General features: G+C 39.9%; 1 protein-coding gene across 3 annotated transcripts in view; it reads right to left on the minus strand.

The window, feature by feature from the left end:
• The window catches only part of nsmaf (neutral sphingomyelinase (N-SMase) activation associated factor), a 106,732-nt gene that overhangs the window by 49,188 nt on the left and 44,358 nt on the right, over positions 1-13,186 (minus strand). For all 3 annotated transcript variants that reach the window (XR_014766263.1, XR_014766262.1, XM_084702605.1), the window contains exon 9: positions 4,070-4,122. Coding sequence is in view for 1 of the 3 variants with exons in the window: in XM_084702605.1 (XP_084558731.1) it covers positions 4,070-4,122 (53 nt within the window). In the remaining 2 variants the exon portion in view is untranslated. The remainder of the gene's footprint in view (positions 1-4,069; positions 4,123-13,186) is intronic.

Genomic DNA, 13,186 nt, shown 5'->3' on the forward strand with positions numbered 1-13,186 from the left:
AAATGCATTGCATAAAAAAGTGAAGCGGATGAATCCCTATTGTTTTTCTCAGGATTATTAGGATCATCCCTCTAGCAATTTGAGACCACCAGCTCTGTGATGCCAAGACCCAGATACCGCAAGGCTTCATACTGATTCTACAAAGTCTGCCACAGAATAGGCGTGCAGGTTTTGGGGATGTTGGTCCAGTGGGAGGAGCAGTGCACGAGAGCAGCGCTGCTCCTCCTCCCAAATAGCTTCTTTATCTGTCATTCCTTACACAACGCAATTGATGTTTCAAAAGCACAATTGGATTAAATACCATTAATTAGTTAGTCAATTATTGTATTTTTTTAATTACTGTGCCATCTGTGTAAATTGCAAACTTATTTTGCGTAAATGTTCAGGTTGTTTCCTATGCGAGAGTTCACTCATGTCTACACACAATTACCCTGGCTGAGCACATTATACTTTTATATTCCAAAGTTCTTAACTTTCTGTTTTCCACGGACGGCTGATATGAGATTATCATGTTCACCAGCCATTTCAAAGTAATCACCAAAACTGCATCATTTAAAAATATAACCAGTATCAATGGTTTGCAGTCCAAAAAAGACCAAGAGAAGCTCCTCCATCTCAATAGTAGGATGGACTGCATCCTTTCCCCTCTGCTCTTCTCCCTGTACACCAACAGCTGCACCTCCAGTCATACATCCGTCAAACTCTTGAAGTTTGTGGACGACACCACCCTCATCGGGCTCATCTCTGGTGGGGATGAGTCTGACTATAGGTGGGAAGCTGACAACCTGGTGACCTGGTGGAGCCAGAATAACTTAGAGCTCAAGGCTCTTAAGACAGTGGAGATGGTTGTGGACTTCAGAAGGAATACAGCCCCACTCACCCCCCATCTCCAGTCCCCTCATCTCCAGTCAACACTGTGGAGTCCTTCTGCTTCCTGGGCACTGTCCTCTCCCAGGACCTCAAGTGGGGACTGAACATCAGCTCCCTCACCAAGAAAGCACAACAGAGGATGTACTTCCTACGGCAGCTGAAGAAATTCAACCTGCCAAAGACACTGATGGCGCACTTCTACACAGCCATCATTGAGTCCATTCTCACCTCCTTCATCACCATCTGGTACGCTGCTGCCACTGCCAAGGACAAGAGCAGACTGCAGCGTATCATCCGCACTGCTGAGAAGGTGATCGGCTGCAATCTGCCTACCCTCCAGGACCTGCACACCTCGAGGACCCTGAGGCGTGCGAGGAAGATTGTGGCCAACCCCTCCCACCCTGGACACTCCCTGTTCCAGCTGTACTCCCCTCCGGTAGAAGGCTGCGGTCCGTCAGGACCAAAGTCAGGTGACTGGACGGTGAGGGAATCGGGCTGGTAATCTGAAGGTCGCCGGTTTGCGTCCCGGCCGAGCCAAAATGACGTTGTGTCCTTGGGCAAGGCACTTCACCCTACTTGCCTCGGGGGGAATGTCCCTGTAATTACTGTAAGTCGCTCTGGATAAGAGCGTCTGCTAAATGACTAAATGTAAATGTAAATGTAAAACCTCACGCCATAAGAACAGTTTCTTCCCATCTGCTAATGGCCTTTTCAACAAGGCCAAGGACTACCACTGACATTTACTTATTATCTATTACAAGTCCATCCGACACCTGTTATGCTGCATGCACCTGGAACAAACTACCAGAAGATCTTATATATGCAGCATTTTTTTAATCCAGGTTAAAAACATTTATCTTTTCATGTGCCTTTAATTTGAGCTCTAAAATATTCTATTCTCACTGCCCTTTAATCCTGTAGACACCCCCTGTGGGTAAGTCACTTTTTGGTTTTATCAGTATTTACCAGTGTAGTAGGATTGATGAATAGTGTGATCATTTGTGTGTATGTGGCGTCTCAGGATTATCAGTGTTCCGAAAAAGATCAGGTCAGGGCTACTTGCAAGTTTTTATTCTAGTACTTTATGTGCAGTACGTTGTACTTTCTTTTATTCTACAAATTTTTTGTTAATGTATGTGTTACAGTACAAATTGTATTTTATGTACTTTATTTTGATCTTATCTATGAATTGCTTGCTATGAATTGTGCTCTTTAAATAAACTTTCTTGCTTGCACCTCTCCAAGACAATACACATTCAATCAATTCAGTCAAAATCCAGAGTGAGGATGAGTTCAAATCTCAGTTCTAGGTATATCCACATTTTGAGTCAGCCAGTACAAGACGTTCACAGCCCCATTTTCAAGGCTTTGCCTTTTTGTACTGCTTTATTGACTTTCTAGCTGTGGAGGCCACCATCCTCTCATCACTACAAATGTCTTTATTGGTCTGGAAAGAGTACTTGCATTAATTCTGTGATTCAGTGTAGATGGCCTTTATCTTGAAAAGCCTTTCATAGAAGTTCTGGAGTTCCTTTTTCTGTCATTCTCATCGTCTTCCTCAGGGTTGTTCAATTTTAATGACCAAATTGTATCAGCCGGAAACCTAAAAACTGCAGGGCCACACCTTTCTCCAGAAGTCAGCTCATTTGGTAAGTCAAAAATACATGATAACTGAAAAAAATATCAAAAACTCGCTGACATCAAGTGGCGTCCTTTAGCCTTTCTGCATACTTGTTGGCGTCATTAGTAATGGTGTGGATGACAGATAACTGGAGAAAAAAACTGAACTCGAGGACTCCATGATTTTCTTTTCTTAGTGTACATTAGGTTGGGGTGGCTGTGTATCAGGATCATGTACATCATGGTGCACATGCCTTCTGTTCAGCATCATCTTCATCTGTGTTCTTCTTTCAACTATATTCTTCATCCTTTCCTGAGATGGCCAATCTGCCACATTTGCCAAGCAACTGGGATTTTGGAACCTCTTTTGTCCTTTCATTGTAAGTGTGGAGGACTCATCCAAGTCGTCAAAGAAGGTGGGGCAGGTGCTCGCTCTTTGTGTTGCTAGCTGTGTTGGTGGTTGTGTTGCTGGCTGTTTTGGCAATCCTGTTGGTGGTTGTGTTGCTCACTGTGTTGGAGCTTTCATTTCACAAAATGTACTGGCAAAAAATTCACAAAGTCTTACGTAGCGTATTACTGTAATCTGTGGGTTCCTCCGAGTTGAAACTTATTTTCATTAGCATAGCTCAATTCGGATTCCTGTAATCAAAAATGTTAATAGAGTTACATTTGCCATTCAACCCTATGAGACTTCTATAAATGCCTGGAGAGTTATGCAGACACATAAACATGCACCAAACATAACTAAGGCATATTTGATTCTCCTAAGTCTAGCCAGCCATCTCCTGTGATTCAGGATGGATGATCCAGCCGCAATCGTGTTGTGTGTAAACTGCCCTTTTGTGGCCCAACAGACAGTGAAAACTAGCGACCAGCCCAGACTGGGGTTGGCAGGTTAGACTCTGGTGGACACGATTGCAAGGGTGCTCATCCATGGCGTCCAAGGCCAGACTCTGAATTTGTCCCAGATCTGATGTGTCAATTGCGTCATAAGAGCATCATGTTTTGAAATGGGTCCATCCGGTCCAAGACCCACCCCAGTAGGCAGGGAAGGGAGGCAGGCAAGGGGGAGACTCCAAATTCCCCCAATTCAGACAAGTCCGGGCCCAGCAGATCTTTGGGTTGGCATCGGTTCAGTTCCAATCACGTCCTAATAGTATTTGGTTTCATAAATCTATGTCACAAGTCTCCCCCAGCCTCCCTACCCATCCCTGCTCCCAGATGAGATGAGGCAGGACTGCCGCCCACCTTCTCATGGCTAATGGGAGAGATCCCAGCGTTTGTGCGTTTGTGCAACCCATGTGGAGATAAGATCAAATCAAATCTATTTGTATAGCCCTTTTTACACGCAAGCATGTCACAGAGGGCTTCACATACGCCCATAGAACTGCCCCTCAACCAACCTAAACGCTCAAGGACCCCCTAAGACAGTCCCCGTTTTAATGGAGACTGTCCCCCCTGAATTCCTTAACCCAAAAAACATTAATTTACAATATACACTGATGAATCAACACAGTATGAGCTTCTGTCTAATATGCTGTTGGTCCTCTGAACTACCTGCCTCGTATGAAGTACATACCTGTTCTTGTCAAATGAAGTCCTTGCCAGTCTTGACTGCAAATTAGCTGTGATCTAGCAAAATAAAGAACATTTTAAAATACTTTTTGGAAGCATATCTCATATTCATTGATATAGAAAAATGTACCAGTAACTGATGAGTAAGCTCAGTTTAGTCAAGAAACTCAATAATATCCCACATTGGTTGCACCCAGTTAACACTAAATTAACACCAACTACATGCAATCACAAACTGCTGAGGTCCACTGATTACATATTTTCATTTAGCTAGTAAAGCAAGCAACAAGGTAAGATTTTTGTCCCACAGCAAAATAGCTAGAGCTGGGGGGGGGGGGGGGGGTGCAACATAATATAACCAGGGTTCGTATAAGGTTTGAAGTACTTGAATTTGACTTTTTGAAATCGAAGTCCTGGAAAACCCTTGAAAACAGTCATATTAATGATGAGGTACTTGAATTATTTAAAGACAAAATATATGAATTTACAAAGTAATTTTGAAGTGTTCCAAAAAAATACAAATAAACACTTTTTTCGCTCAAAATTAACGGCTCAGCCCATCCCCCGACTGCTAATTTAATTAAAGCACCATCAGTTTTTTCTGGCATTATTTGGTTTGCGTTATAGCACATGATCATGTTCTCAATTAATTTGTGTTTTTCAAGCATGATGAGAGCCAAAGTAGAAATCTATTTGGTTCTGAAGAAGCGCTGTCTGAAGCGGCATTCTTTGCACAAACACCAGACTCAAACACCGAGAGAAAAGCCGCTTCTTCTCAGCCAGGGTGCGCCAGTACTGTATTGATTAGGCCTACTTGAGGACAAAACTGAACATTTTAAAAATGACCATTTTGGCCAGTATCCTCGTAAGCAATCTTTAATGAGTTTCAAAGTCTTAAATGAATGTGAAGAGCTGGTGTCAGATCCGCGACATGTGCATCAGGTCTTAAAGAGACAGCAGTCTACTGCTGTCCGTCTCATTAATGTTAATCAAAGAACAAAAGAAAAAGAGAAAATCATACGCTGCTCTTGATTGAATAACATATGTAGCTTTAATAAGGAAATATGTTTGATAAATTAGATCTCTGAGTGTAGTCCTTGAAAACTGCTGATTGATTGGCTGCTGATTGATTGGCTGTACCAATCAAACCGTTTCGAAAATCTGAAATAATTTTGATAGTTTGTGTGAGGATTAGGGATGAGATAAGATTTTAACAATTCCGATTCAATTTCTGCTTATCAATTTGATTCCTTATTGATTTTCTTATTGATTCTTATTGGGCGGGGGGGGGGGGGAGGGAAGAGCACAAACGGGTTTATTGTTGGAATACTGCTTCAGCATTCCAAGTATTGTTCTTTGAATCTTTATTCAACTTATTTTATTTCTTCCGTGACACCCTTCAGTGCCTTCAAATCTTCAGCTATTAAAACCGTTCAACTATCAAAAAATTCAGCAGTTTCCGGCTATGACTGCTGTGACTTTTCAGCTTTCTACCTTTTAAGTTTGAATTAATATAAATCAATATTCATAATATTTTTTACATGGTTTTCCAGTTGATTTTTTTCTTCCAAATCCTCTCTATCCTCTTAAACTTCTTCAACTTTCAAATCCTTCTTCTTCCTCAATATTTTGGCTACAGCCACCATTTAAACTTTAAAATGTTGACAAAACCCTAATCTATTTTTTTTATTTCAGCTTTTTGATATCTATTCAACTTTTTTCAATATCACTGATTATGTTCCATGAGTTTTTCCAATCGTTTCTGAGATTTACATGGGTGTGTATGTGGAGAGCCTTGAGTGCTGACTGAAACACAAAATCTGTTTCAAAAAGTATTTCTAGTTTGCCAACAATTTTCACTCTTCATGCTTCATTTTTGGATCAATAGATAGCTAATTTGGTGTTGGTCGTAGCAGTGGCAAAAATCTGCTATCAACTTGGGGGGGACAATTATATGACATTTTCTCAAGAGCAATTTCTGAAGGGGACACCAAAATGATTGCTGTAATACAGCCTAAATTGTAATGTATGTTAAATGTCTATTGAGGAACCATAATTAATACTCCTGGATCATTTATAGTTAGTAACTGAAGGGTTGTCTCAACTTGTTCAAATGTAGTTATAGTAGTGTTTCTTATCAGTCAAGTATGAATGCAGGTGTACAGTATTTACAACCAGCAATACCAAGAAAGGCCAGTATGTACTGTACAACGTATGGGTGCAGTTTATGTAATTACAATGGGAATGGTGCAGTCTCATCTAAATTAATCTCAATTGAACCATCATAAAGTCGGGGAAAATCGCGAAACCATTTCTCTTGAAGTGTCAACACTTTGTTTGCAAGAGTCTGCGGTTCTATAAATTGTGGGTGTGGCTGATATGGTTCTGTGCCACCACTGAGGTGACGAGACAGTACTGTGCCACTGTCTCCTGCTGGCAAGTTTAAGTAGATAGTGGGGGCATTGTCCAATTCTGTCCCTATTTTACAAGTCATGGACTGACTTCATGCAACGCTGCAGCCAGCTGCAGGCGGCTGACTTGAAACAGTGAATTCTGGTTAGACTTTTTGTCCGACTTGAGACGGCGCCGAGGCTAGGTCACTGTGACATACCCATCAAAGTACTGTGAGATCGATTCGAGAACTGCTGGCTGTGTAGCCGAGCGCATTTTCTCAAGAGCGACTGCACGGGTTCTAATGATGACACAACTATTTCATGATTGGCCAGACTCACACACGACAACTTTGTGTGTTTTGTCATTATTCTGACACTTTCAATTACGCCAATGCTCAAATCCGGACCAAACTGTTTAATTAAATAAAAAATGTGTTGAAGAAAGGGTTTTAGTCCGCCTCTTTACTTAGGAAATACGTAAGTATAAGTTTAACTATAAAAAAAATTAATTTATTATTATTATTTTCTAATTTCTATATTTTCAGAATTTAAAAAATAATAATTTCAGGTTTCAGCATTCCAACGCATTTTCTGCAGGAAATGCACTTTCTAGTTTACATTAATTTTCTTTTATATAATTTTCTATAATGCTGCACACCATATACAGTATTTATACATACACGTTAAACATTTTCCATTGCTCTTCTTCTACACTTCTATTAGCTACGCTAGCTTAGAATAGAATTATAGAATCTTCAATTTTCAGCCAAGGTCAAATCATATAATATGACAGTGTCAAACATCGGCCATTCTGTTAAACAATTAAAATGCTAAGTTTAATAATGGAATAAAAATCGATATGCTCAGTTTAATAATGGGTTAACACAACAACGCGAATGTTTGCTGATAACACATGCCCTCCGATAATTAACGTGAAGTGATCAAAAATGGGAGACAAATGCCGGAACTAAAATGTATGCTTCAAACGACTGGACAGAAGATAACTTGATCGACTATACACAATAAAGGCAAATTGCTTCACACAGTGACAAGTGGTTGTGATCACTTTTGAGGAGTTTAGCTCTACCTATGATAGTTACAGATGAAGCGCAAACGTTAGCTGCGCTGCTGCACGAGTCGAACACATGACATTCCAGTAACTTCATTCCATGCTGTGTGTTCAAATACTTCTTCATATTTGTTGTGTTTCCTCCCTTCGACGAAATATACTTTTTTACACGCATTACAAGTGGTGTTGTTGTCATTTTGTTGTGTGAAATACAACCAAACTTTAGAACAATTCTGCCTAGTTGCCATGTTTGCTGCAGTCTGAATAAACTATAAAAGTTTGCGCATGCGCCACGCCACAGAGAACAGTTAGCAGAATTGTTAAATAATTTGGCTGACAATTCCAAGGAATTGGTTCACTGGGAACCGGTTCTCGATACCCATCCCTAGTGTGGATTGCCATGACTATATACAGCTGGACTATAGGTAGCTAGCGACTGCGTTGTACATGGCTTCCTTTGCAATGGCTTACAGTCTCGCTAAACAGAAAACCAGTGACATGGCAGGCTTGTTGGCTTTGAACCTCTTATGTTGCCCTTGCCAGGACACCAATTTATCCTAGTGAGCTATTCTCAGTGCTGGAAATTACTGTATTCAGTTACTGTGTAAAAATATAAGCAGTTTTTCAACTGGCAAGCAGTTGTCAGATTTAGCCCAAGTTAATAACGGCTGTAATTCAATTTTGACATGTCAAGGTGATTGTGGTCTGAAGATAATCTGTGCCAAATTTGGTGAATATTAGACACATTTTGAAAAGAATTAGGGATAAAACTTTTTATAAAACATAAAATGGCAGCCGCATCAATTCATCGGGTATCACAAGTTAACATGTGTCAGACACGGGATCGCCCCCTAGCGGTTAGATGACACAAACTTTTGTCGTCCTCTTTGGAACAGGGTTCCAAACACCTGTACCAAGTTTGATGTAAATTCAGCAAATATTTCCTGAGATATGATCTCACTTTCTGGTGGCTTCATCGCCGACTTTCATCAGCTTTATCGGAAAAGCTGATCAAAGTCGGGTTTTGAAAATCAAAAACCATGTGAAAACGTTTGTGAGGCTTGATCTGAAGATAAATGGTGCACATTTTTTGCTTATTGCAGCGCCACCTAGAGGTGAAATGGCATGACCTATTGGACCACTTTAGAACAGGGTCCCTAGTCCTTATACAAAGTTTGGTGTCAATGCAGTAAAGAGGTGCTGAGATATGACCTCACTTCTTTTATGGTGGCTTGGTTGACAACTTTGATTGGCTGTTCCAGTCAAAGGGTTTAGAAAATCAAAAAAACATGTGATGTCTTTTGTGAGGCTTGGTCTGTAGATCATCTGTTGCAATTTTGAAGAAGATTCGACAAAAATGTAGGAGTAGTTACAAAAAAACGCTTTTCCTCAACATTCAAAATGGCGGTGAATCTATATAACTGGGTATGACATTGTGCGTTGGACTCATCTTGATCCAGGGAATACAACAATACCTAATTTTCGAAAACGAGACATGTGGTTCAAAAGTAATGTGTGTAAACACACCTTCAACTGCGACTCATTGGTGGCGCTAGAGGGTTTGAAATGACATGAAACTTGACATGAAACTTGGTGAAATTGATGAGGGGACTGGCCCCAAAGAGTGTGCCAAATTTCACAACTTCTGACAATACGGTTCTAGGGGCTGCCTTAAACTCCCATGCAGAAGAAGATGTATTATAATAATAATAAATATAGCTGAAAGGAGCAATGAAGGGGCCAAGCAGTATTCGATATGGAAATTCAGTAGCTAAAGCAGCAAAGCAAAACTTTTAATAAAGTCACCATAAGGTTCAGTCAAATCGTCTGTATCTAAGGAATGCATTGATACCTCACTCAAGAAAAACGGTATTACGGTTCAAAAGTTATGGGCGTAAACAAACTTCCAAATTTGACCCCTTGGTGGCGCTATAGTGCTTCAGTGGTCAACATGAACACTTGGCGACGATAATCAAGTATAAACAGCTGTAATTCAGTCATATTTTGACATATCAAGGTTATTGTGGTAAGAAGATGATTAGATTACACGCTCGTGATGACATTTCCAAAGTTTCGACTCCATACGGTAAACCGTCAAGGCCTCATGTCCGCTTTGGCGTCCTCTTTGTCAAAATCGTTTGCACGTTATTCGTGAAGGGTTTGACTCATCGATACCATTTTGATAACATTTGTCGGCATGGTCTGAAGATGATCTGTTGCAATTTTCATGAAAATCGGAGCAACGGCCTAGGAGGAGTTCGAAAAAATTTCTTTATTTAAAAAAAAAAAAAAAACGGAAAAACCATCATGACAACAATGACAGGGTTCAATCAAATGGTCTGCATCCAAGGAATCCAATGATACCTCAATTGAGAAAAACGGTCTCATGGTTAAAAAGTTGTGGGCGTAAACGTATCTCCAGCTTTGACGCCTTGGTGGCGCTATAGAACTTCAGGGATTGACATGAAACTTTGCTGACGATAATCAGGAGACCGTTCCAAATCAGTGTGCCAAATTTCAAAACTTTGCACCAATCGCTATGCATAATAATAATAATAAAACTAACAAAAACAATAGGTGCCATAGCAGCTTTGCTCCTGCTTGGCCCCTAATAAGAATACGTAGAAACACTTAAGGTGGCTTCGCTGCTTTGCGGCTTGGCCACCAATGATGTGAAAGTACAATATTCAGCCAAGACAACTGACCAAAAAACTGCAAAATCTATGTTGTAAATTGTCAATGTTCTTGCTGCAATGTATTTCAAATCACTCCTGCACTTACAGCTTTCCTCCAGTCACCTCTTCATGACACTACTGTCATCTGCTCCACCTACTTTGTTAAACTTTGCATATGCAAAGCAAAATGCATTTGATGTGGTATGAAAAATATCAGTAAGTAAGTAAGACTTCATTTATATAGCACATTTCACACAGGAATTGCAGCTCAAGGTGCTTTACATAAAATCAACAAAAACAATAATACAAGTGAAACATAACAAAACACATGCACTCTCGCACAGTCTTTGTGGTTTCCCAATTAAAATAAAATAAACAAAAATAATGTAACATTATAATAGTAATAGTAAAAACTACAAAAACTCAACAAAATAGATAAAATGTAACACATAATCAATAGTACAAGTCAAACACAAGCCGCAATCTTTGCGGGAATACAAAGCAAATCTATAAAAACAATAATATAACTACTAAAATTTGTAAAACCCTTCTGAGATAATAATTAGTTGAATGCTTTGGTAAAAAGGTAGGTTTTAAGCTGGCTTTTAAAAATGTCTAGAGTATTTGCTTCCCTAATATGTATGGGTAATTTGTTCCATAGTTTTGGGGCGTAATTGGCAAAGGCTGCATCACCAATCTTCCTATGACTGCTTCCAGTGACCTCTAATAGGCCTGCATTTGATGATCGCAGTGTTCTAGCTGGTGCGTAGTTTATAAGAGAGTTAGCAATGTAGCTAGGTCCTTGTCCGTGAAGAGCTTTGTATGCGAGGAATAGGACCTTAAAGTCAATTCTGAAGGTAACAGGGAGCCAGTGTAAAGTAGCTACCACAGGAAAGACCAGCGAAAAGTGCGTTACAGTAGTCCAGCCGGCTGGATATAAAGGCATGAATTAACTTCTCTGCATCATTTTGGTTTATGAATGGTCGTACCTTTGCTATATTCCTCAGGTGAAAGAAAGCAGTTTTGGTCACTTTATTAATGTGAGAGTTGAAATTCAAATCTGAGTCCAGGGTTACACAGAGACTTGTCATCTCTGGTTTAAGACAGGGGGTTAAACCTCCTAGATTCTTAGTAAGCATCTCTCTTTTGGATTTGGGGCCACATAGTAGGACTTCAGTTTTGTCTTCATTTAATTTAAGAAAGTTATCATTCATCCATTTGTTTATTGCCAACAGGCAGCTGGTAATGGAATTGATGGCTGTTGCATCGTTGGGTTCAGTGGATATATATAGTTGTGTGTCATCCGCATAGCTATGGAAATTCATGTAATGTTCTCTGATTATGTCACCGAGTGGTAACATATAAAGAGAAAAAAGTAATGGACCTAGGCAGCTTCCTTGAGCAACCCCGTAGCAGTTCTCATGTTTCTTAGACCTACGGTCTCCTAAACTAACATAAAACTTCCTTCCTGTGATATATGATTTCATCCAGTTCAGTACACTATCTGTGAACCCAATGAGCTTTTCCAGTCTATTGATTAGGATGTCGTAATCAATGGTATCAAATGCTGCACTGATATCTAACAGGATAAGGATAGAAACTTTATTTGCATCAGAGTTTAGTCTGAGGTCGCTAATTATTTTGGTGAGAACAGTTTCAGTACTGTGATATTTCCTGAAACTTCAAGAACGTTATTTTCCTCAAGAAAATAATTTAATTGGACTAAAACTATCTTTTACAGTACTTTACTAATAAATGGAAGGTTTGACATTGGTCTGTAATTTGCAAGTAGACTGTTATCCAATTTGGGTTTCTATAGGGGCTTTCCAACAGCTGTTTTGAAGGCATCTGGGAAGACGCCAGTTCTAAGGGATGTGTTTATAATCTCTAGCACCGGTCCTGAGACACTATCAAACACTCGCTTAAAGAATGTTGTGGGTATAGGATCAATATCTGAGGTTGTGGGATTAGATTCACTGACAATTTTGGAAAGTTCACTAAGTGTGATACAGGTAAATGTGCTCATGGTTATGTTGCAGAATCTACTGATGTCAGTTTCAACCACACTATTACTAGTACTAGCTCTGATCAAAGTTATTTTGTTCTTGAAAAACAAAGCAAGCTCTTCACTGCTGAGGATGGAGGGGGGGCAGGGACAGTGTTTAGCAGCTGGTCAATGGTGGAGAAAAGAACTCTGGAATTTCTAGCATTTTCTGTAATAATGTTGGATAAATATTCTCTCCTCGCTGGACGGATGGTTTTGTTGTAGGTGATTAGTGTATCTTTGTAGATATTGTAGTGGCTAGTGATCTTTGTTTTCCTCCATTTTCTCTCTTGTGTACGGCATTTTCTTTTCGTTTCACTAACATTTTTATTTCTCTGCCATGGGGAGGTTCTGCTTGTGCACTTCGTTTTGGTTTTCAGCAGAGGTGTCAAGTAACGAAGTACAAATACTTCGTTACCTTACTTACGTAGAAATTTTGGGGATACTTTACTGAAGTAATTATTTTTCAGCCGACTTTCTACTTCTACTCCTTACATTTTCACGCAATTATCTGTACTTTCTACTTCTTACATTTTAAAAATAGCCTCGTTACTCCAATTTCAGTTTGGCTTGTTTTCATTCCGGCTTGTCCTTAAAAACACACACAGAGAAAAATTATCCAGAAAAATCGTGCCATCCGGATAGAGTGACTTTGATTGTGGTTGGATGAGAAGTATAAACATACCATTCCGACATTTTTACTGGTTTTTACGTGATGCATCACCTGCACATGACACAAATCACGGCAAACTCCAGCAAGGAAATAGCAAACGCAGTGCCGCCGCTCCCATAACGCGCACTACGCGCTGTGCGTAGGGCACCAAGACCTGAGGGGGCACCAAAAATTTGCCAACTGAAAAATCATCATAGTTATTATAATTATAATGCCGATATTATTTCAGTAGGCCTATATAAATATTAAGTACCTTTTAGGCATGTT

Source organism: Hypomesus nipponensis, chromosome 8 (genome assembly GCF_054491055.1).
Source record: "Hypomesus nipponensis isolate SF chromosome 8, ASM5449105v1, whole genome shotgun sequence".
NCBI lineage: Eukaryota > Metazoa > Chordata > Actinopteri > Osmeriformes > Osmeridae > Hypomesus > Hypomesus nipponensis.